Source organism: Triturus cristatus, chromosome 3_2 (assembly GCF_964204655.1).
Source record: "Triturus cristatus chromosome 3_2, aTriCri1.1, whole genome shotgun sequence".
Taxonomy (NCBI): domain Eukaryota; kingdom Metazoa; phylum Chordata; class Amphibia; order Caudata; family Salamandridae; genus Triturus; species Triturus cristatus.
Window position 1 is genome coordinate 458,878,372 of NC_140584.1, and position 25,236 is coordinate 458,903,607.

The 25,236-nt window shown below is 45.9% G+C and overlaps 1 protein-coding gene across 4 annotated transcripts in view; it reads left to right on the forward strand.

The window, feature by feature from the left end:
* Window positions 1–25,236, forward strand: part of PIK3C2A (phosphatidylinositol-4-phosphate 3-kinase catalytic subunit type 2 alpha) — a 780,848-nt gene that overhangs the window by 143,507 nt on the left and 612,105 nt on the right. For all 4 annotated transcript variants that reach the window (XM_085648082.1, XM_085648085.1, XM_085648083.1 and 1 more), the window contains 3 exons: window positions 5,956–6,113; window positions 13,008–13,128; window positions 19,125–19,236. In XM_085648082.1, coding sequence (XP_085504208.1) covers window positions 5,956–6,113; window positions 13,008–13,128; window positions 19,125–19,236 — 391 coding nt within the window. The remainder of the gene's footprint in view (window positions 1–5,955; window positions 6,114–13,007; window positions 13,129–19,124; window positions 19,237–25,236) is intronic.

The window sequence follows — 25,236 nt, forward strand, 5'->3', positions numbered from 1 at the left end:
GCCCTCCCCTGAAGTTGTGGATGTCATTTTAGTAGTCTAGGGTCCATCTATCAAATCTGTTTCTACTGCCCGCTGGTATAAGTTGTTAACCTGGTATGGTTTCATCCATTTAGACCCATTGCAAGCAAAGATGTCAGATTGTGAGGGAAATGGGGTGTACTGTGTGGTGTGGTTGTGCGACCTCTCAGTGTAATACACTTACCAACCTCTTTAGGTGCAGTAGGTTTAGTCTGTAAAACCCTCACCTCAACCCTTGGCAGCTGTGGCACTGAGCAGCAAGGCTTACACAGAGGAACACGTGTTTAAAGCTTTAAAAACAGCACCAAAACAATTGAAATCGACACCACACTCAAGAAATCCGAACCCAAATTATAAAAATAGACAATTTTTTTAGAAGAACTTTGACACTAGAACAAAAAAGATCTACTGGTGTGTTTCGGAGGTACTGATTTTACAAGCAATGATAAATCAAAGCAATTTCTCCCAATGATGAACAAGCTTTGGCAAAGAGAACAAATTGGACACTTAGCGACTTTTTCAAGGAAAACTTGGGTAAATCAATGCAGTCAGTTAGACATACTTGGGGCGACCAACTCTGGCAGGGAGCTAGTCAGGGGTACCAGCAAGGTCCTCAAGGACAGTTACTTTCTCTGAAGAAGCAGTCCCGCTGTAGTTCCAGGCACTTTATCCGTGTAGCAATGTATTCCTATGGAGTGTTCCTGCTGGAAGTGATGAAGCATCTGCAAAGGACTTAAGGATGATGTGGATGCGACACACGTAACGGGGGTCTTCCTGCAGGGATTCCTTGGTCCAAACAGATTGTGAGGTGGTCCTAGTTGCAGAGTTGACATCCCACGAAGTCCTCTCCAGTCTGGCTGAAGTCCAGGCACCACTGGACTACACCTGTTGTCGTGGTCACAGGCCAATCCTTTCTGGTTTGAGAACTGTCCTTCTGGGGGTCCCAGCAACCCTCCAATAGCACCCGTGGGCTCTGCAAACTCTGGTGCATCTCTGTTCGTTGGGTTGTTGTCCACGGTACTGCATGGCAGGAGTGGTAGCAACTTACTGTGGGCTACCAGCTTGCCCAGCAGGCTTCTTCAACTGTTGTATACCTGTGCTGCGAACAGGAGGCCAGTCAGCTGGCACTTGGAGTCCTCTTGGCTTGACTGGGCTCTGGAGACCGCTTCCCCTTGAGCAAGACTCTGTAAGCCCAGCCCCTCTCTTCGTTGGCCACCTCATACAGCAAGTGCACTCTTTGCGTGTGCAGCCACCCTATGCTTAGACCCTTGGTGCAGCAGGGCAGTCCTTTGGTCCTCCTCCTAGGTCGGTCAGGATCTGAGGTCCGGGTGCCATTGCTGCCCCTCATGCTAAAAACAAAATGCCCTCCGGGCAGGATGTCCGTGGTAGCCTTGGAGTTCAGACTTCCCTATTCCACCCCTGGGGTGTGGCTAACTTAGGGTTACACGTCCGTAGGGAAACTGGTTTGGCAACTAGTTTCTTCTCTCTGCTCCCTGTGCCAGTGTGTCTGTCTAAACAATGGAGCAGCAAGCTCCTCCCTGGTGTGATACATCTGCCCTTGAAAGGTGTCTTCCATTTGAACCCTGCCTTTTGGGGCTAACACCTATGTGGCTTCCTGCAGGAGGGAGGTAAGACCTTCTTTACCTAGAGTCCCTCTTTGTTCTCCGTCCTGATAGTTGTTGGCACGTCTCTTCAGGAGGGCAGAAAGCTGTCTCGTGGAACAGGCTTCATGCGTGCCTTGAAAGGCACAGGAGTTTTAAAAGCACCAAGGTGGCATCTTTGCTAAGGTTGCACATGTCAAGTTATCTTATTTTCAACTTGAGATACAAGAGCGAGTTGTTTGATGCCATGGAGTGCCCCCTATGGTCGCACCATTCGAGGGGTTAACTTGTAATCCTGCACTCGCCAATTGGTTCTTTCCACAGAAAAAATGTGTTTTCACTTGTTTGGTGTGAGGACTAGTAAACTACACGTCCTGCTCCATGCAGTAAGTTGTACCCTGCCCAAGGACTCGGTAGGCCTGCTATATAGGGGTGACTTACAAAAATGTACAGGGGAAGAAGTGGCTTTGCCTTTACTTCCAATGGCTAACTGAAGCTAGCAGTGCATGACTGCTCTGCCAGTCTGCAGTGGCAGACTGGGGGACTCATTCTACTTGGGGGACCTCCAGGGTGGCACAACCAGTGCTGCAAGCCCTGAGTCAAGCCACACCCCTCAACTTACATGCCCTGGGTACCAGCGTACCATATACTAGGAACTTGCAGATAAGTGAGCCATTTTCAATTGGGTACAGTCAATTAGACATACACTTAAGGGTCCGGGCACTGGCACTGTGGTCTTGTTAGCAGGCCACAGTGCTAGAGTCGAAAAACTGCGGGGTGACCGTACAAAAAGAGACCTTTTCTTACATGGGCTTTATCTTTTTGTGCTTTCTTTAGCCCAGCAAGGACTTTGCATAGTTAAAGGTTATTAGGAAGCCCTTGCAGACTGTTTGAACAACCGCCCTTATTTAAGGCACCTGTTGTGATGCTTTACCTTAAAGGTTTAGTTGATATGTTCCCACCCAAGCCTTTTGTGATGCCGCAGCTGGACCTTGATTTGATTTTTACATTTATGTGTACTGCATTTGAGGCAGTGCACATGTGTCCCCTGTGCTCCTGACTCTTAAAACAGTTTTTCTAATTACAAAAACTACAGTGCATCGGGTGAGTGAACTGCAGGCACGGTCTGTTCAGCCTCCATATACTACTTTTCCCTCTGGACAACTGTTGTTGAGGACCACAGCTGCATTTCTGCAGACGGTTTTCACTCCCTTTCAGGTCAGCAAATCCATCACTCTTCCAGGATTGTTTTCTCTGCCCCACCACTTGAAATAGCAGAAGAGACTCCATTGCTTTGACCCCAAAAGGACCATTAGATTTTTTTACATTTTATTTTTTTACATCAAACGTACCAAGGACTTTCGGGTGGGTGATCATCCATTTGTTGGGTCCTCTGGTGCAAAGAAAGGTAAGGCAGTGCAGGAACCTTTTGGCTTGAGCCATTGCACAGACTAAAGTCCTTGGGAGTTAGAGCTTTGGTATCTATTTATGAGGTGTGGAATCTGCGATTAGAAGTATCCATCAGAGGAACAAGTTGTTTCCTTCAATAACTTTCTTTCTGGTGGATGCGCTAAACCTAGATTCATCACTGCTCTTGCACATCCCTGTCTTTTGGGATGGTCTCCTTTCCATCTAAAAAGGTCCCAATCTAGGAATCTCCATTTTGTCACATCTGATTGATTGTTAAGCTCTGTCTGACACAGCGAGTCAAGAAGGAAACATGCATGGGCGGTGCTCAAATCCAGCTCAGCACTTCACTTCTGGGGTGGACTAAACAGATGTGGAGTGGCATGAAACCACTTGTTGGTGCCCAGGAGCAATGCTGAGAAATCTTCAGGTTAGTTCTGGCACCTGGGGATATTCACAAGACGAGGAATCTGCCCTTAAAATATCCACTAAAAAGTGTATTGCCCAAGGTAAGTAACTTGTTCTTTAGACCGTTTAAATATAGTCGCAGGATAAAATATATTTTCTAAGAATATCTGTCTTTCCAAGTGTGAATAACTCTTCTGATATGCATGAAGGGACTTCTGTATGTAAATGCATTTCATTAATGGCAGTTGTAGCTCTAGCTACACAAGGTGTGCATACGTCTAGTGTTTGGCTCGGACAGCTTCGACTAGTTTTTTTAGGAAGTCAATCCAGTCATGAGAAATAGTGACACCACTTATTGCTAGTAAAGCGCATGGGCATCGGCTCCATTGTTAGATAGTTTTTTCTTCTTCATTGGGTTATAGATGTGTCCCTTCGAGCTCCAGTTTGACGCTGCTTGGTGTTGTCTCCGGGACCGCTCGGATCTTCCTCACTCGTTGTAGGAAAGAACACTTGCATTTACTCTCCGGTTCCATGTGTTGCATACCTGATTTTCTTCAGCTCTACTATCTAACACTTGCCCCTCCAGGACTCCATCGGTTCATTGACACCCGAGAATTTGCTCATGATGGAAAGGACTCAATTTCGCTACTGCCCGAAGTGTCAAACGAAATACCAGATGACAGACCTCCACCAGGTGTGTAACCTCTGTCCCTGGACCATCAGGAGACCTCCTGTTCGGCGTGCTTCACCTTCTGGATTGAAAAGACCCTCCGTTACAGTCTAGACCGCCGTTTGTATGGCTCAATACAGAGCGGACAGTACTCCAGACATGTTTGTAGAGCAGGACACAGAGCAGCAGCTGGAGGCTTCCGGCGCAGAGACCCAGATATTCTTGTTAGAGGGGAGCTCCGGCTCAGACGCTGCAGCGGATGAGATGCCACCTACCCAGCGTCTAACTTTGAATACAGTGGCAGTGTGTACAGATCTGCCGCCTTCCACCCCTCAACAAACATCACTCACTCAAAAGACAAGCATCACCCTCTAGGGGTCGAGGATGCAGTCTTCTCATAAAGCCTCCCGTCTGCACTGCCACAAGGCCATTGTTGGTACCGAACATCTGATTCGGACCCAGTGCTCTTCCACCTCTCGTCGCCGAAGTACTCCTCAAAGCCACGCCCTTCGACTGCAGCCTCAAAACCACCCTCGAAGGTAGCCTCTGAGTTGAGGCCTGCATCTAGGGCAGCTTCCTCTACTGCTTCGGAGGCCCAAGACCAACCCATCCTCCAAGGCCTCCAATAGGATCTCTATGCCAAACAGAGCATCCACAACCATCCTGAGACCGGGTGGATTCTAGCTCAGCTGCTTCTAAAGGCAAAAGACCTTGTTCCTCCCAGGAGGAAATTGACTTTAGAGGAAACATTACATCTACCTTCGGAGCCGACGCCTAAAAAAACCTCGCTGCCATAACAGAGGCAGCTCTCCACCATCTCCCTTGCCTTGTCTACTTGCTCCTCGCCCATCTCCTCCTCTTCCTCCTCTTTTGCCTTCCTCTCCACCGCCTCCACTCCCACCTGTCCCACTACTACGAGTGGACCCCTTGCCCAATTCCCCTCATGGTTACCTTCCGTCTGGGTTTGATAGCCTTGGGTCTCCCTGTGACCCATATGAATGACACCCCCATGACGACCCGCAGGAGGAGTATGATGTAGATCCGTCTAGGAATACTGACCCTGAACTCGGGCCCCTCAACAAGTACATTCTGTCAGAACACTTCCACCAGGTAACACTCCAGGATGTCATTCTTCTGCTACTGCAAGGCAACTCCATCACCACTGTCCATCTGAAGGACGCCTGCTTACACATTCCCATCCACCCTGGACATCGCTGATTCTTCCGGTTTGTGGTAAGTGGCTAACATTATCAGTTCAAAGTGCTGCCCTTCGGAGTGACCACAGCTCCCCCGGGTGTTTACAAACTGTGTTGCGGTGGTAGTCACCTCAGAAGTAACGGCGTCTGCGTCTTCCTTGACTTAGACGATTGGCTGATCAAAAGCGCAACAATGACTAGTGCACAAGAAAGCATCATACATCTCTTACACAGACTAGGCATTACCATCAATACCACAAAATCTCACCTCCAGCCCCTTCAGGTCCAGCCCTTCCTAGAGGCCATACTCCACTTTGTCTCAGGGAAAGCATACCCCCGCTCTGCAAGGGTTCAAGCGTTTGGTAGCTGTCAGAACTGTCATACACCTCTTCGGCATGATGGCCTTCTGCATTGCTAGTGTCCCACATGCCAGATTACACATGCGCCTATTGCAGGAGTGTCTAGAAGCAAAATGGTCACAAGCAGAGGGAATCTACAGCACCACATGTTACGAACATATGTTTACAGGGTGAGTAACATTTTCTTTCTTATGTGTGGCAGAATTGATTTGAATGTATATCTGCCAATTTTCACTTTGCCTAGTAATAAACAATGGGAATGTGCTACTAATCAAACATGAAAATTGCATTTCTAGATTGAGAAATAAGTTTCCATCGAGCAATTCATCTACAAACCCAGGGTTTTTACTGAGTCCTGTCATGCTGGAAAGAAATATAAGTGAAGAGAATGCAGCTGTCAAAGTGTCAATTGAAATCGAGGGTTCCCTGCAACCTGTGACATTTACGTGTGATGGTATGTAATTGTTTTTAAGTTAGAAAACAGACATAATTTGTATTCGGTGTGTGATCTCGTTATCATATTTTTTTTTGTTGAAGATGTGCAACAAGAACACAATGACTGTACAGTGATTTTAGTATAGTCGTTTACTCTGCATGAATTACAATTTCCAGATAAAATAAATCAACCAGGCAATGTATTTGACTGCTTTGTAAGAAGTAACCAAAGACTGCCTCACTAATTTCCATCTCAAATATTTTCTTTTCCAATGGGGAGGTTAAGTTTTCTTTAATTGGTATGCTTCAAAATTAAATCAGTTTTTTATTCAGCTATCTATTATGGGAATGAGGAGAACGACTTACTTATTCAAGCACATCAGCATGGTGTTGGCCACCTCTGCCATTTCCTCAGCCACAATGAGTTGTCCTGTGACTTCTGCCTCACCTTTCATTATGAAAAAGCTCATACCTGTTTGGAAGCCCCTGAGAACTTTAAGGACTCAGTCAGAGCTAAGGTGATCACACAGCAGGTAGAGAAAAAGTTTAGTGCCTCTCGTAATGACCCTTTTTACATCAGTGGACAAGTTCCTAATAACTCTTTACTGGTTCATACTGTAAGGAAGCAGGCCTCCGCCCAAGCAACAGGAGACACCCTCTCAGATAAGGAAAGTAAGCATCTCGACGCCAGAGGCAAGCATGTAGCAGTTGGTGCAACCTCTCAGTTCGGTGGATTAGCTGTTGAGTTACAACAGGTACGACTGAGAGAAGGTAGAGGTCTTAATACACACCTCCTTGAGACATAACGGAAGAGAGATGAGGTGCCTCGTTGTTGAAGGAAAGAATATTTCCTATTCTTAATTTGCATCTCTGGGTTTAAACCAGAGGTCCAGCAGTACATCCTTAACATCGTATTTGATGTGAACGTCACTGTGGATCCCTAGTGGATGAGGTGCTTGAGAAAATCATGGGCTTCGATCACAAAGTCCGTGGGTGCCCTCAGTATGCTACATCCAGGGGCACCTGCCGTAGACAGCATTCCACATGCGGGAGCAAGACAACACCCACCAGCCAGGTAAACTTTTACCAGAGCCAACAACAGACCTGTCAAGAGTCCCAGCAAGGTTGGACTGGCATATAGGGCAGTCGGGCAGTGCCCGAAGGACTGATCTGACAGATCAGTATGTGGGCATTTTTTTTGTTTTTCTGTGGGCCTGTTTTATGGTTTGCTGGGCCAGTTTTACTTTTTATTTTCCTGATATTAAAACAAACATTCCCTGGAGCAGGTTCAGATGCATGCAGTCTCCCATATGTTGCAAAACTTCTTTAGTTCAAAACTGCTCCGATTTGCAAACATGGGCCTGCTTGTCTGGCTATATAGTTGGTGCCCACTGTTATTTTGCTGTTTGGTCCTATTTTGTTTCCCAGTCTGACCCTGAGTCCCAGGCAGGCAGCGGATGCTCGATGGGACACCTACAGGGAATGCAAAGGCAGTGGTAGAGGTGAATCCGGTAAAGGGAGTTTTGCAGCATGAATCCTTTTCTGGATTCACGTGCTGTGCAACATTCCGCCATCTAGTGGTTGGATCCGGAATTGTCTGTTTTTCTTGTGTTATTTACTTTTTGTTTTGGTCGCTGTCGACCACCATTTGGTGCCAGGTACGTCCCCTGGGTGATGTCAGATGGTATCCCGGAGGTCGACCTGCGTGGTGGCCATCTTCAGATTCTTTTTTCCGTCGTTGGGTCTGGAAGCCAGACGGGCAGCTCGGAAGAAAGTTTTTTCGTTTCCCGAAAAATCTCCAAAAAGATTATTATCACCGAAAGATCATCAAAGTATCATCGATTACTGACGTAGCAAGAGGCAGGAGCCGAGTGGCTGTTCGAACTCCAGAGGACCACTCCGGTCAAAAAATGGCGAGGTAGGGGTCATGGAGATTACCCCTTTCAAATTCTGCCCCTAGTGCCACCACAAATACGCACAATGCGTCCCACACGACATGTGTAACCTTTGCTGTGAGGCCTGCACAGCGTTCCTGCCGAAGACGCTCAGGACACGCCAAAACCAAAGACAGGCCCATTACACCACAATCTCGCAGTCGACGAAGAAAGCTTCCATGAGGGACCTGAGTTTCTCTAGTGACGAGGAAGAGCAGGGAGCTCCAGCCGAGTCGACACACAAAGGATCGGACGTTGAGATCCTAGAAAGGGACTCCGAAAAGATCAGCGCCGAGAAGAAGGCGAGGGAGTCGAAAAAGAAGACTGAGAAGGTAGACACCATAGATCCGTCTGAACCGAAGGGCCACGAGCATAAGGCGACCAAGGCAGCCCCGTCGCCGAGCAAAAAGGCGATCGAGGGTCACCCGCGATTAAAAGAACCCTATGGAACCCACCAAAGGTTACCGAGGAGGGAAAATCGCCGAAGGCACCGAAGCCAAGGGTCAAAAACGAACCCGCAAAAAAGGGCACAACCCCACCGAAGACTAACATCGACGCCGGAAAGAAGAGAAAATCTCTGGCCCCCGATGCCATGAGGGCCTTTAAAGTCGAAAGAAATAGGAGAAGACTCGAGGAGGAGATGGCTACACTCCTACAAAAGAAAAAGGATTTTGACGCCTCACTGAAGGATTTTCGAATCCCTAAGACAACGGCTGCCAAACTGGAGAGTGTTGCCGCCAAAGAGGTTGAAGAGCCCGGGGGAGAGGAAGATGGTGCCTTCGAATCCCCTCCCACACCAGAACCTTGAGGCGAAGACCCCAGCGGAATATGGAGACTTACCGGAGGAAGAGGAAACCCTTTCAGTCTTGCGATCACCTCTTCTATTCGGATCGGTCGATCTAATGCCTCAGCTTTGTCAGTGGGAAGAGATGTGACTGCTGCCCCCAGATGTAAAGCTGGGGGTTTGGCCCCAGGTGGGGGTCCCTCGCATATAGTTCAGCGTAGTATGCCTGAAATTTCTCAGCTGTGCTAGTGGTGTCGAAGCGCTCGGGGCCCAAACGCAACCGATGCGCTACCATTTCCCCCCCACCCTGGCTTTTTGGACCCAAGATAAAATTTGTGTTTGAGGCGTAGCATTGCAAATTCTGGTCTAGCCGTGCGAGCTGCAGCCTCATCTTCTCCAGTTTGCGCCACACCTGTGGAGCTCCGGTGCTCTTGTGGATAGATTCCAATAGATTGAGAAGTAATGACTTCTCAAGTTCCTGCCTTTTTCCTTTCCTCCGCTTTTTGTCTTGCGCGGCCTTCGCTATAAGGACCCCATGTGCAACCAGTTTTAGGGCCTCCCACACAGAGACGAGTGTAACCGTGTCAGTGTCATTGAGGGCCAGGTAGTCCACTAATGTTTTCTTGAGAGCTGCTACTGTGTCTGGTGAATGTAGTAGGGTCTCCAGCAAACGCCAAAGTGGGGTCTGGGTGTGAGGAGTGGAGATGCGCAAGGTGAGCGTGATAGGGGCGTGATCAGATAACGTACAGGGCTCAATGGTGGACGTCGATACGCGTTCCCATACTGAGGGGGAGACCAGGAAGTGATCCAGGCGTGTGTAAGTCTAGGGCTGCAGAGTAAAAGGTGAAGTCGCGTTCGTCGGGGTGTTCGAGCGCCACAGGCCACATTCACCTAGCCAAGTCAGCCCCGCTGGAGATAGGGACCCAGTGTGCCCTACTCTCTGACCTTAACGGTCCTGCTCAGTGTTCATCACAATGTAGCTGGTCTGGGGAATGGAGCACTTGAGCTAGGGCGTCAGTTATGTAATTCTCTTGTCGCTCGTTTGGGGCATAGAGCGAGGTAACAGTGAGATGAAGTGCTCCAAGTTGCAATCACAGAGCTAGTAAGTGACCTCTGACCTCACAAAATGGGCCTAGGACTTCCCCCTTTGAAGCGCTTAGAGAGAAGGATAGCTACCCCGCCCTTTTTCCCTTTCCCTGAAGACCAAAACTGCTGCTGGAATCTCTTAGTTTGCATTCTGTGCGTGTCTTTGGAAAGTAAGTGTGTCTCCTGAATCAAGCATATGTCCCCTTGCGAGTTTTCTAGGGGAGAGAGGACCAAAGCTCTTTTAACAGGGTTGTTAAGGCCTCGAACATTGAGGCTGATTAATTTAAGTTCCAGGTGGTAGAGACGGGGGGAGGGGGGTTAGATAGTGTAAGACTTGCGGATCACTGGGCAAACTGAAAGAGGCACAGGGGCCAGCCCGTTGCAGTTGGTACATGGTAGACCATGTGTGTTCTGCAATACTCTGGTGCGGCCCATCGGAAAGGGCAACCCCCACATAACATCTCAGCCCCCAAACAAGTAACAAATCTAGGAGCAATAGAGTCCATCTTAAGAGGCAGGAACCAGTTGACGGGGTCTGCCAATGCCGACCGGAATATCAGAGACAGTCAAAGTGCCGCAATACTGCCCCGCTCTACCTGACCCTTTCTTTCGAAACTCCGCACAGGACCTCACGGGGGGCTTGCAGTTGCCGGCGAGGGAGCGCAGGACCTCCAATCGTTGTTTGGCTGATTCGGGTATTGTTGATCTAGCTGTAGACCCCAAACAGATCTGTGGTGGTCTCAGCCCAGAGGTTTGTTTTCCGATGAAGGCCCTTGGGAGTCCCGGGCCTCGGTATCGATGCTGAGAGTCTTAGACGCCTCCGACAGAGAGCGTAACTGGGATGACTTGCCGTCTAGTTGAAAAATAAGGTGGAAAGGATTGCCCCAAGAGTAGGCAAATCCTTTCGAGTGTAGGTGATTGGTGACAGGGCAGAACTCCCTTAGTTTCTGCAGAGTTGATGCCGCGAATCCAGAAACAGCTGTGGCGAATGACCGCAAAATTGTAGTGTCTGCTCCGTTCTGGCGGCCTTGGGTATTGCTTCCTTCTCTTTAAAGTTGTGGACACAAACCAGGATGTTGGCTGGCGTGCGGGGTGGTGCCCAGGGCACACCCACCCGATGACACCAGTCTATCTTGATGTTGTCCGGTGCGTCGTCCCCACAAGATACTACTGAAGAGGGCCTGGACATAACTCTTGAGGTCCTTGCCCTCTGCTCCCGAAGGGACTCCCAGATGCAGACGTTGTTTCTTGTGGACCTGTTTTCCAAGTCTTTGGCATGGGCCTGCAAATCAAGTTGCTGATCCTGGAGGCGGATAATTTCCTGCTGGAGGGCTTCTATCTCCGTGTCCCTTGCAGTAGCTCCCTCCTCAAGGGTTGCCACCCTCTCCTCTACATCTCAGCGCGATTCTCCTAACTCCTAAGTCAAGTCCTTCTTTTACTGTCTACAGGTCCTCCCACAGCGTAGCGCACAGGGAATCCAGAAACTTGCGGGTAATGGAGCCCTCTGCTCCCTCTCCCTCTCCAGGGTGCTTTGACTCATTCGCCACCATCTTCTGCTGGGCGTCCCCGCATCTTTTAGCTGCAAGTCGCTAACTGAATGGTCCTTCTTTGTTAATGATGTGGCCATTACTCTGTTAGTATGGGAACAGGTAGCTGCTTGGCGAGATTGGTGAAGGAGCAGACATGGATCGTGGGGATGGCGAGGAACGATCTCCACTCTCTAATCCTCCCAGACTGTTCTGTAAGAGGCTTCTACCGCCTGCCCCCGGCTAGGATAGTGTTGCTTCACTGTCCTGCACCACTCCCAAGCTGGTCGTGAGGTCCTAAGGCCACTCCAAATGACAAATCTCGCTCAGCGGGGCTCTCGCATCCCCACACCACTGCTCATGTGGCACAAGGTCCGAAGGGCAGCTCAGGCCGAACAGGAAGTCAGATGGGGCCCACCCCCCTACAGGCCACGGCACAAGGGAGGACCGGGATTGACCGTGGAAAGCGTGGTCAGAATGCACTAGCTGGGTCCTGGGCCGTCAAGCCCCGAGTTGATAGGTCCCAATCTGAAGGAGCGACCGGGCCCCTGTGGCCGTCTAGCCCCGTGAAGCAAAATCAATTCTGCTGCTGACTTCAGATTTAGCCCCCAGCCGGGCCAGCCGCAGCAATGGCGCAATGTGCGTCAATTCCTGATCCTCTGCCCTTCCACCACCACAGCGAAACCATCCTGGTGGAGCTGGATGCAAAGAGAGTGCGGGTAAAACGCATTTGTTCACGCCGCCATCTTGGCCACGCCCCTGAGATAATCCTCCTGATATTAATTCACATGGAGCTCAGTGACTACCATAATTCACCCCTGTCCCCTCTCCCCCCTCCCCCCATGCAGCCTGTGGCGATATTGTAGGCTGCCATATATCCATAACTGACAGATTTTCAGTAGCGAGTGAAATGTTAATGAGTCTTCCGTCCTTTGCATGATGAATGTGCTTGGGCTCCTGACTTGACCCTGCATTCCCCTTTTCCATATAGTGGCAAATCTTAAAGGTTGGGATGGAGATCTTCTGTTAAACTTAATCCACACAGAGATAATGGTCTTAAGGCTTTAGATGTTTTATTATCAATGACTTACTACATTTTATCAAATAGTGTCATTCTTTGCACATCATTCATCTTAAAAGGAAAAACCTAAACCATCTGGTCTCAAAAGTAATACAAAACCTGGAGGAAAAGGACTGCTTTCCAGCATTGGCACTTGAGGCTAATCACTTCTGTCTTCACCAGTATCTGCCTGCTGTTTATGTGAGTACGTGAGTTCACCCTAAATTGGTGACTTCACTTTTTTATGAAATTGCCTGGCTTTTCAGTTAATAGTAATCACTATGAATTGTAATATTATTTTTTCATTCAACCTTAAAATGTGTAGGGTTTCTTGAATGAATTTTGTTCAGATTTCCTGTTTCCTAAGCGGTTTCTCAGTTGCCAACTGTAGTTGTGATTATTTAAAACATGTTCACACTTTGTTATATGTACTTTATGGATTATTTGTGTATTGTTGCAAAACAAAATTAAGTAGTACATTTTGTAACTTCAAATATTTTTTTCTTTTTTCCAATTGTTATAGTGAGTTCACCAGTTGAGCTTATTATCATGCAAGCACTTTGTTGGGTTCATGATGATTTGAATCAAGTTGACATTAGAAGCTATATCCTGAAGGTGTGTGGCCAAGAAGAAGTTTTGCAGAAGTAAGCACCTTTTTATAAATACCTAAGCAGTATTCGTCTGTGAAATATTGATTCTTTTTGTAACATAAATGGATTTGAAGGTAACTAAATGTGTCCATTTTCTGTTTACCATAATCTCTGAATGCCAGGAAAGAGAAGTCCACAATAGGCCAGTTCTGTTTTGTCAATTCTCCCCCATGCTTAGCAATGCAAAATCTTCCTCATGCTTGTATGTCATTTGAGGAGTGTTAACCTTCCAGCATAATTCATGTATTTTTGATTTGTTAGAACTTAATGGTCCATATAATACTTTCAGGGCCGGCTTTAGAACTGGTGGCGCCCTGTGCGACAATGTTTGATGGCGCCCCCCTAATGACCACCTCCACCACAAATTCCCTCACTGCCACCATTTGACAGTGCCCCTCAAGTCGCCATAACCACTGTCTCTTAGATTCATTTCGTTTTATAGCGCCACTCATGCCAGTTTAAGATGTCAGAAAATTTTACATCAAACACGCATTGCACTGAGACAATCAATCATCGCTGTGAAAATCAGTATATAGGAAATGTTGCATAAGATAGAGGCCTACAAGGGGTAGGAGTCACATGTCATCCATTCTGGTAGGCAGTATAGTTTAAGAGTCCTTGGACTAGAAAAGCACAAATTCAGAATTTAAAATGTAACACCATTGTTAAGGGTTTTCTTTAATAATAAGAATTGATTTCTACCCAAATGAACACCCTTTGCAATATTAGGACAACAAAAGTCTGAGCAAAAAAATATATAGCTCTAATATTTCCCTTGCAGTTTGCATGCAGCTCTTTGATGGCAGTTATTAGCTCATGCTCTATATTAAGATTTTAACGTATAAACTGCAAGTAAGTAAAGGATCTCTGGCAAAACTGGTAACCCATTGACCTATTTGTATTATATGCACTTTGTGATGTTAATGGGACACGGTTCTTTGCAGCAGGCATGTTAACCCTCTGCCCTTTGATCAGTCAACACTTTCATTAGACAAAGCTCCGGACTCTCTCCAGGAAGAACATTAATCACTGGAGTTGTCATTTTTATTGCTGGGACAAAGTACGCGGCATTAGGTGCTTTTAAAGCATTGAACACGACGCCCCCACCCCAAAATTGGATGGAAGGGCACGAATACTGATTTACTGAGCCCTAACATCTTACTGTCATACCTTACCCTATTGTTTTGTAAATTGAGAATTGGACTTTAAATGATGTTTGCAAATGCATAGTCACGCGTGTAGGAACTGAATAACTTGGAGTGGTGTCCTATGGTTGCAATTTAGGGATCATTTTTGATACAACACTATTGTCACTAGTTTTAACTAGAGAGCACTTATGGTAGAGAACTTTAGTATGAGCACATGATCTTTTGATTAAAGAGTGGCAAGTACCCTCAATATTGTCATTTATTTTTCCAAAGAATTTATGTTGGAATGTTTTGCTCTATTCTATGGTTCTTATATGTGAAGAATAAAGGATGAGATAATTGTATTTAATGTTGGCATCCAATTCATTTGATGGGTCTGCCTGAATCTCAGTCTGTACCGATTTGAATAATCATTCAAGTGGGTGGGGCATCTTTTTATCTCAGCGGCCCAGACTTGCCGGCGCTTTATATGGGCCTAACCTCAAAAATGATTGTTTGTACTCTCATTGATAGGCGGACACGCGGAAGTGTACCCCACTTTCATTGGTATCATGCAAGCTCACAGTAAATGTGCCAAACTCTCACTGGTATCAAGGGAGCCCACAGGAAGTGTGCCATCATCACATTGATATCAGGTGACCACACTTGAAGCGTGCCCCACTACCACTGGAATCAGGCGGACAGACAGGAACAGCGAGCTATCCTGTCAGACAGAGCTCACTCGCCTATAGATTAAGATCCGAGAGGGGGGCGGCAGGGAGCTAACAGGCTGCCGTGCCCCTCTGCAACTGCAATGCACGCTGCTGGCCCTTGTGTGCAGTGGGCACCTATCTCTGGGCTCCTGACTCTGGCTCACGACTAATATTGTCCCTCCCCAAGCCACAGCGTGAACCCAGCCTTCGGTGCATACGTGAGCTCGAGCTGCAGCGGTTTACACATTTTGCCATATTTTCGCTTGCGTGCTTGAGAGCAGGGAGTGATACACCCTCACTAGAACCAGGCGAAAGCACAGGAAGTGTTTTCTACTCACGAAGGTGTTGAAGGGCTGTTAAAGGAGGGCTCTAGATTATTATGTTGGGCACGTGGTGGCACCGCGCGGCGGGTGTGCGGAGGGCGAGCCCCGTGGCCTCTCATGCTCACTGCAGCCTGGCACCTCCATTAAAATGTGGGCTTGTCAGCTGCGCTGGATAAAGTGTTCCATTGAAGTAGATAATTGAAAATCAAAACTGACTTTGTTAATTTGATTAGGCAGAGGCGATGTTGAATTGTTCTTCATCTAAAGAGATTTAATTTTGACATGCAATTAAATCCTTCTGTCACTCGTAAGATGGTGGATTCACACGTCAGGGCGGCAAACTTGGCAGATGTGGGCGAGAGTATAGGCGGCGGGGTGACAGGGAGTGACGGGTAGAGATAAGTTTTGTGACAGGGGGCAGCGCACTCCTGCTTATTCAGGTTAGGGCTTTAATTTAATCGCTAATGACTTAGGTGCTGCAGTGATATGCTCGCTGTCAATCGGGCATAGAGTCAATAAAGGTAAAAACTGACCTTGTGGTAGTTGTCACTGCGCACAGTGCTAGGGGTAGCTATGACCCTTGGTTATTAGTCACCTTAACTTGTGTAAAGTAATCAAACAGATCAATCAAGTTCAAAAGACCTATATTAATTCATATATGTAAAATATAAATACACATATACTTGTGGATCATTTCATAAACAAAACACATCATTTGTATTATATCCACAAACTGGTACATTTATATCAGTAGATAAACAAAATACATTTTTGGTTCATTCAGTTAGATACATGAGAGAGTGAAGATGAGCCCAATGCATTTCGGGACAGACACGTCCCTTCGTCAGGGGAAATCTAAGGACAAAAACACAATAATAATGGACATTACTAAAAATGAACACTTCATGATACTCAATGAGAACCATTAATAATAATGCAGCAAACTGTTAGTCACACTCTATAGATAGTTGAAACGTGCCACTGTTTATGAGAATATAACGATAGATTTGGCAAAAGAGCGAAGCAGCAGAAACAACGTCACCAGGACAAGTAGTACACCTTGACAATATTGAAGAAGGTAGTTTGTTTATATCTTGCGATGAATGTGGAGAAATGGGAAAGTACGGGGGTAAACGTTGCGAGGTGAACTCACCTCATGTAATGTACCATAGGAACCTCAATGGAGGTAAAAAACGTAAATACCAGCCGATGCGCTGCTACAAAAAAAACAACAGTGGGTGGGTGACAAAGGCTATAAGCCGGAGAGTAAACAATCTGTGGAAAGGTGAAACCCCACTTACCAACAACTGTTCACGTAGAGGACACAAGGGTTAAGGTGACTAATAACCAAGGGTCATAGCTACCCCTAGCACTGTGCGCAGTGACAACTACCGCAAGGTCAGTTTTTTCCTTTATTGACTCTATGCCCGGGTAGAGATAAGTGGCATGAATATATTTATAGGGAAAGGAGGAAACCGCGGTGACAGCGGAACATGATAAAGCACAGTCCGATTGCAGAGTGGAAGTCTCGAGGGGGCTAGGTGGCCACTGTTAGGGCAGAGGGGCTTAGGAAGGCCTGTGTGGGAGAGAACGGAGATCTGCGCATCCTCGTGCACTCTGAGGGCAGCCAGGCCTGCCTCAGTGCTCTAGCGTTTGGCTGTTTACATTCGAGGCAGGTGAGATTCAGAAAGCGCTGTAAACCAAGTATACCGCCGCGTGGGAGGGGGCAGAAGGAGGGGAGGTCACCACCCTATATTGTTCATTTAACACTAACTTGGACAATTTTTGATTAATAAAAAAAGTTGACTTAACTCACCTTTATGCTGCAGAAATCCCGACCCGTGAACTGGAGAGCGCACACCAGTAATGTTAGCCGCCTGATTTGTTAACACTGTTTTCCCCTCTTCCATTTCTACGAAGATTAACTTCGTAAAAAAGAAAGAGGGACAACCGTTTAATAGTGCAGGCTTTTGGAGTGACTGCCGATTTAAGAGACACAGGTATGGTGGCGCCCCCCCTGACCTTGGCACCCGGTGCGGTCGCACCGCTCAAAAGCCGGCCCTGAATACTTTAGTAATGTCCATTGGCAAAATTCTTGTAATCTGGATTTTGTCGACTTGTGTGGTATATAGTGCTAAAACCCAAGTTCGGTGCCCAGGTGGGAAATAGTACCAAGGCATATTTGCTCTGGGTCAGCTGCCTGGGTACCAAGAGCACTGGGAAGACTAACTGTCGGAGTCAAAATAAGAATGACATTGGCCACAATCATGTGTGGAAAAACTGAAGTAAGACAGAATCACACTAGGGCAGTTGTGCCGCCAGTAGTCTTCCACCGTTTCACTTTTGTTACACTATTCTGGAGAAGGTGATGAACATCAGGTTGTTGAGTGTTTCGCAGTCAGTATATTGAACAAACTGAGCTTTGCGTGTTTGTACTAGTTCTTTATTCTGCTGGGACTGTTAAATGGAGAGCTTCCTTGCTAAGTCTTCATGTCTTCCAGGTCTCCGGACTTTAGAGCCAATCTGGGATGCCATTTTCAAACTGAGATTTAAGGCTTTTAAAGGCATACAAGTACTTGATTCATTAGAAGAGTTCTAGAAAGGAGGATTCAAGAGTTTATACAATAACATTGCTTTATAGAACCAGTGTTTTTCTCTCAATTCTTCGCGCTTAATTTTAGGCCCCGGGTGGTTATGAAAATATAGGAGGGGGTACACGGGCCCACCCTCCTCTAGGCTGTTCAAAACCCCGAGGACCGCCACCTCCCCGGGGCACAAATGTAATATGGGAATCAAACCGGGAGGCCCTAATGGCCCCCCTGCAGACCGGGAACCGTCACCTCCCTGGGGTACAACACAACAACACTGAAGGGGTCCGTTGTGGACCACCAGCCAAAGGATCACAACGTCCACGGGGCAAATTTGAAGAAGGGAGGTGGGCCGCGCGGCCCCTCTCCTGGAGCCCTAGATGGCCCTGAAAACTGCCTCCCCCCAGGGAAGGCTCCACCCCTGGGACATTGCAGTTTGCTGTGGCTTGCTCCCGCCAAGCAATAGCAAACTCTGCTTTCAGCAATCGAGAGCAAAAATGCTCTTGCTTGCTGAAAGCAGAGCAGTGTCCGTTTCTCTGCTCGCTGTGAAGCGAGCAGGGGGGGAACAGACATTACTTTGAGATCCAGGGAGCTGCATGTTAGCAGCTCCCTGGGTCTCAAAGCAATTCTGGCTCCCTCAGGAGGCGGGGATCAGGCAGGAACTGCAGGGGCCTTCATGCTCCCCGCGATCCCCAACGAAGTGACCTAAGCAGAGGACATATAGGGTTGCTTAGTCTTCTGTACTAAGGAATTATTCTGGCTTTCCTCTTGTTGCATCATTCTAAGTATAAAGTCTAGTTATGAAAATCCTTTAAAAAGTAATTAATGAGAAGGATATAGGTGCAACAAAAAATCCTATCACAGTCTAAGAATGTAAGATGTCTTGGTGAACTAATTTAAGAGATGTGTGCTTTCAGTCGTACTCTGATGACACTGTGCTGTTGCTCATTTTTGTTAAGTATTCGTGGCATCATTAGCTGCCTTGTCTGAAGGGTAAAAGTAGCCAAAGTACATTGTAATTCCTGAAGAGGTAGGTTGCTAGAAGATCTTGTGGTAAGTACATATTTAGTATACATATTTCAGATGTCGTTCTCCATCTGTTGTGCAAACATTTTGAGAACTACTTTCAGCGGTTGGCATCCTTTTGATAGACAGCTGTTCTATAGCTGTCACATTTGATTAACGCTGCTTGTGTATGTCTGCACTAGTATTTTATGCACTTTTATATATTTTTTTCAGTGCACACTGTTTGGGAAGTCATGAATATATTCAAATATGTCGAAAATGGGATACTGAAATCAAACTGCAGCTCTTGTCTCATAACACAATATGCAGAGATCTAGCACGAACAGTGAGTACAAAAAATGGATTTCCTTGGTTAATATTTTGCTGTTATGTCGTTTCTGTTTTAGTTTGTTTACAAGTTGTTTTCTTTTTCCTTGAATTGCATGGCATTTATGATCCTCATTGTTTTCTGACATGTTAGGATAATGTTTACTTAGTTACTTACATAAGATACCTGCAAATGCTCTTTGTAATAGTTGTATAGCGTCAGCTAATAGATGTATAGTATTAAAAAGCCTCTCTTACTATTTCATATTGCCACTTTTACAGGTAACTTGTGTTTGCACATAAGTAACTTCTTCACAGTATAGGTTACAGTATTTGAGTAGCTGAAAACACTGTATAAATGCACAATCTTAATTTCCTATACTGAAGATCATGCAACCTTAAATGTATTGTTCTTCTGTCTTCTACTGTAGAGTTAAAATCCTTTTGTGAAAACTATAAAAAGAGAGCACTGTTTGACCTACATTTATATATTTGTAATATTTGTTCATGACATCTATATGTGGCGATTCATAACCAATTCAGGCAGCCAATTTTGTTCAGATAAAAGAATGTTGTATCCAAAAGACAGGTTCTCAGGAAAGAGAGCTTACACTTTCCTTGTTATGTCCCCCTCCATATGGAGTGTTATTTTGTATAACTGATGTGGGACACTTACCCTAGTATCAGGTGTTTCCACCGTGATATGTTAATTCAACACCGCTGTCACCAGAAATTCCATCAAGTTCTGGCGAGCTATTGTTACTTCTGCTGCGCTGTCTAGCATTGTCAGAGCCCATTCCCCATTCAGAGGTTGAGTCTTCAGCGGCCTGGGCATTTCTTACTTTAAGGCCAGCTACTTTTTAAATTGAGGATTTGATTTTGGTTTATCTTCGGTTTTGATATTATAGTCCGAAGTACGATGTGTATCTCTGGACTTTGTTCGCTCTTCTGATCTGTGTTCTGGCCGTCCTTCCCTCTTGGAGTTTGTTGATGGACCCTGAAAGGAACGAGAGGAACGTGTATCAGTATTCTGATATCTGTCAGGTTTTGTAATGTTATCACGATCCCCAAGGTTCTCCCTCCTTTTGGAGGGCACATGTTGAGAAGACCCACCCCTTAATTGTGATCTATTCTCTCTATTTTTTTTGTTTTTTATTTTCCCATTTCTTCTTGGAAGAAACAGGTGCTTGTTTGGGGTTATCCTTTTCCGGACCACCCATGAGTTGAAGTTTAGTTGCTCTAGGTCCCAAATTATCTCTACCTAATTCGGCATACGTTTCTTCGATAATTTTAGGTAATTCCTGCTCTTGTTGTATAGGAGTAAAATCCCACAGGCGTTGCGGACTCTCCTTTTGTGTTTGCTGACATAATCGTAGAAACCTAGGCAAAATGTCCTAACAATTTAATCCCCAAGTTCAGAGCAGGTGCTGCTCCATACTCATTCTGTATCTGTCCCAATATGTCTGGTATCACTTCTATTGAAGGGATCCCATGACTTCTGGTATAAATGGCAGCGAAAACCTTACCCCAAGAGGTACAGTCCTCTAATGGAGGAGATATCCTCATTTTACAGGCATATTGTTTGCATTCTCTGTTTTTCTTGAGGGCCTGTGTGATGGAACACTGCCTCTAACTGTAATTTTGTGAGCTATCCAGAATGGCATCTGCTCGCATTTAGTGGGCATTCTGCCCATAACTGCGTTCAGTGTTGTGGAGTAATTCTAGCTGCCATGTCATGTATTTGTCCTGCTGGTATAACCCTTGTTGGTTGAAGTGTCAATGTTCTCATAATGAACTGTCAAATTTCTGTAAAGTTTTATTACTTTTTTGTCTATGAGACTTAAATCTTCTAGTGGCATTGTATCAATGTCTTCATGTGATGTGTAAGCTGCTATGACCGACGAATTTGCTCCGTCTCTGCTGGGCGCGCCGAGTCTTACTTTATCCATTACGTGTAGGAGGGCACCTTTAAACCAGCTTATGTGCTCCTGGTAACTGAGTGGAACTTCAATGTCCTCATATGAACAGTATTCGTCTGGTATTTCATCCGGAATATAAGAAAGAAATGTTTTTGTGCGTGTGTCTGCAGGTTGGAATTTGACCCACGAATAGAATACCTCTGTCCTGAATGACTCGTGTGCCTCAATCACGAATGTTACAGTCCTACCTAATGCTGAGACTCCAACCTCTGCTAGTTTTAAGCAGAGTGCATTTCTGACATTTTCTGAAATGCTTAGCTCACCTTAATGCTCCTCATTCCCTGCTGCATTCGCATGTGATGCTGGCGCTGCGTCGCCTTGGATAGGCATTGTTGAAAATAGTTTCAAGGAAAAGCAGATGAGGTTTTATGCACAGTGTAGGGAACAACAATCCTTCAAGCTTGACTAAACCTGCAGCCAATACGTAGGATATGCCTAATCAGCTGCGGTGTGTCCCCCCCCAACCCCACTCCAAACGTCTCTGGGTAGATGTGAGTAGGGGTCTCTTGAGAAAGCATGTCTAAACTACTCAGATTTTACCATTCAATAAGAACCAAACCCACATTGGCTGCACAATGTTGTGTAATTCCTATAAAACTATATAGGATCTGCGAGCTTAGACAACATAAACTGTGAGATAGGTGTCTAGACTGATTCCAGACAACCCCTACCAGATACATTTGCCTGTATAGCAGCTCGCTCACAATGCCACTATGAACTCCTCTTACCAAGGAGTGAATAGTTTCTGGCAACTATCGAACATGACAACCCTGACCCCTCGGGATCGTGGAAACAGTATTGTAGTTTTCGCTCAGTCACTCATGCTCATTTTGTCTCAGAGAGATACACAAAATAAACAATGGTGACTTTTCAATAAGCATTTATTGAGCCTGTGTCATTCTAGTGTAAAATATGTGTGCTGTAACAACCATAAGACAGAAACAGATATAAACACTGTTGAACACCAAAAGAGTAATTGGATGGTAGATTTCTACCATAGTGGTAAAGCAATAGATATATGTAGATATATAGATACATGAATGTAAAACTATGTACTCATACGATGCTAATCCTAACTGAATCTACCTAAATGTACCTAGCATGTATGTAGGTGTATAGCCAAGAATCTCCCTAGGATAGAACCAACCCCATGACCTGGTGTGCGAGAATGAAGGACCCCATCTTGGTCTCGAACAGACACCCCTCAAGGGATGTCAACCACTGCGTGCTGGAGTGTCCGCGTGCAGGGACCTCAGTATCTTGCGTCCGCATGGAAGTCTTTCTCCTCTGCCTGCCCCAGCCAAGAAATGGTGCTTATACACCCAAAAGGTACCCTCAGGTGTTCTACCTTGCTGTATCATGTCGGCTGAGGATGACGAAAGGGATGACCATTATACTTAGTTTTTATACAGAAGATGCAGGAGATGGTAGTCCCGCTGTTCTTCTGAGAATCCTCATGCATAATAAATTCGTCTCGTTTTTGGAGAAAACCACACAACATTTATGCAGTACCTAACTAGGTAAAGGTCCGCACAAACCTGTTATGTGGTACAATGGCACGGTAAACTTAGGTGAAAGGTTAGGTGGCTACCCAAGCCTAAATTGGGGGACATTACAAATCATAACAGGTCTTCAATTTAAAAAGAGGTGAAAGACTATTGGAAATATAGCATTAGCTCAAACTATCGATACCCATGAAATTAGAGAACAAAACTAGAGTGGCGTGTTGGTAATTCAAGAAAGGTCTCAGCCTTGTTTTCTGAGTTGATTGACGATTTAAATGTAAATAATGCAGCATTCTAGAATTTTGTTGCCCAGTTTATGCTCTGTAATATGATTATCTCTAATAAAGAGGTGTGGCGCCACGGCCAGGGCGACTGACTCCGGAATCTGGGGATCACGGTTCGATCCCCAGCGCCAGCGGCAGATTAGCCCAGCACCATGTGACTCTGGGCAATAGCTTGCTGAATCTTTCCGAGGGCCCCCAGCGCCTAGAGACCCTTACGGGTGATGTTCGCGCTTTACAAATGAGGATTATTATTATTATTATAATAAAATCATGAATGCAATATTCTGAAACATTCATTTGACTTAATAACATTTTCTGACTTCCATATCTTTTTAATAAGTGTCCTTTAATACTGCCTGATAATGGGAGCTTATTTATTAGCTTATGAGTTTAGGGGATAGGCCCACCAATAAATAAGTACACACCATGAAAAAGCCTCGTGCGTTGCTGCGAAACAGAAAAAACATAGTGAAAATCCAGAGAAAGAGAAACAGAATGACAGAGTGCCTTGCCATGCCAGGATGCTCAAACCTACATGTTATAATAAGCTTATCCTATGGTTTGACAAACCTTTTGAAATTCTGGTTCAAAGCACCATTCGTACTGCAACAATTAAGTGCTTTTCTTATCTCTTCTGACCAGAAGCACTTTACTTATGTGTATGGTAAAGTGAAATGCCCTAGTGCACAAAGGGTGTGGGTAGTGAAGCATCCGTTCAAGCAATGCTTAAATTGTAAAACAATAAGTGCAAAGTTCGGAAATGACTAGGAGGCTGCTGCCCTCTTCCCCCATTCATTCTGCCCAGTCGCCAGCTGGCACCACACACTGCCTGCAATGGCAATTCCCCAAACTGGATTGCAGCAACCGAGCCCTCTTTCTCTAGAAGGGTTCGGTGGTGGGTACAACCCTCGCTGTCTCGACATCCTCAGCAAAGAATAGTCACTACAATCCAGCCTGCACAGGAAGTAACTATGCTGCCTGTCTAAACTATCCAGAGATGACGGTAAGCACCAGCCACGCACTTGCTGATATTCTAGAAATTTGCTTCAGGCTACCAAATAAAGCAACCTACGTGCCCCTAAAAATACCAATGGAAGTGAGTTACCTCCCTACTCCTATTAGTGGAAGAAATGACCTGACCTATGCTCCTCCGAGGTCGGAAAGAGGGTAGCAAATACGCAATAAAGGTTTCAGTTTCTAGAAGTATTATTTATAGCATCTCGTTTTTCAGAAAACCAAGTCAGATGAGACATAGCGACAGTTACAAATTAAATATAAAAGTATTTGACAAACGGTTGTACTGGCTGGCTGGTGCAAAATAACTATTTGGCCTATCTATGCTCCGGAAAGGTTTTATAAGAGCTCTTCTTCATCCTAACGGTTATCAAAGGTAGTTTCATCAGTCTCGTAATGATAACCGGCCTAGCGAATCCGCTGGCGTTGGAGCAAACTTGAAAATACCACTCGAAATCTCCATTTAGGATTAGGATCAATGAAGTAGATGCATCGATGTTGCTTTTTTACACTTCTATTTTCAGGTTTCATTTTAATGAAACGTGCAAAGACAATGCAACTGGACTGACAAAGGCAAACGAACTGAATCAACTTAAGACCAAGAAGCCGCCAACGAACTGGCCTAGGTCTCAGGGGAAAAAATCGAAGTATTTCCGGCCCCAGTAGTGCCCTGGCTGTAAATGGAAAGTAGCTCGGTGCTTGGATCTGCGCCTTAGCGGGCTCGTCGGGTACTACTGAAAGTGTCATTCCACTGGGTGACTCCCTTTCATCTAACTCCTTGGTGACCCCCGGGGCGCCTCCGCCATCGCGATGCCAAGCTCTGCAGTGCGGCACCTGGGCCGAGTCTTCCTCTTCTCTTGCACGCATTGCTGCAGCCGGTCCGTCGCGCGGTGCCCGGGGGAATTGCGTCATTTGTCTACGAACAGGTGCTAGGTGCCTGAGATGAGAAAGCTTCACAGAACACCCACCCACACAGATCATGCGCACCCAAGACTGGCCTTGCGTCCACCTGCCCTTTCACTGTGAAAATAAACACGTATTGTGGCAGGCAAGTGTAGTGCCACTGCCCGCACTTCTCTGTGTCTGTGTGTGTGTGTGTGTGTGTGTGTGTGTGTATATATATATATATATGTGTGTGTGTGTATATATATATTTATATGTATGTGTATATTTATATGTATGTGTGTGTGTATATATATATATATTTCAACAAAAGTCCCCATCGAGCAAGGACGCA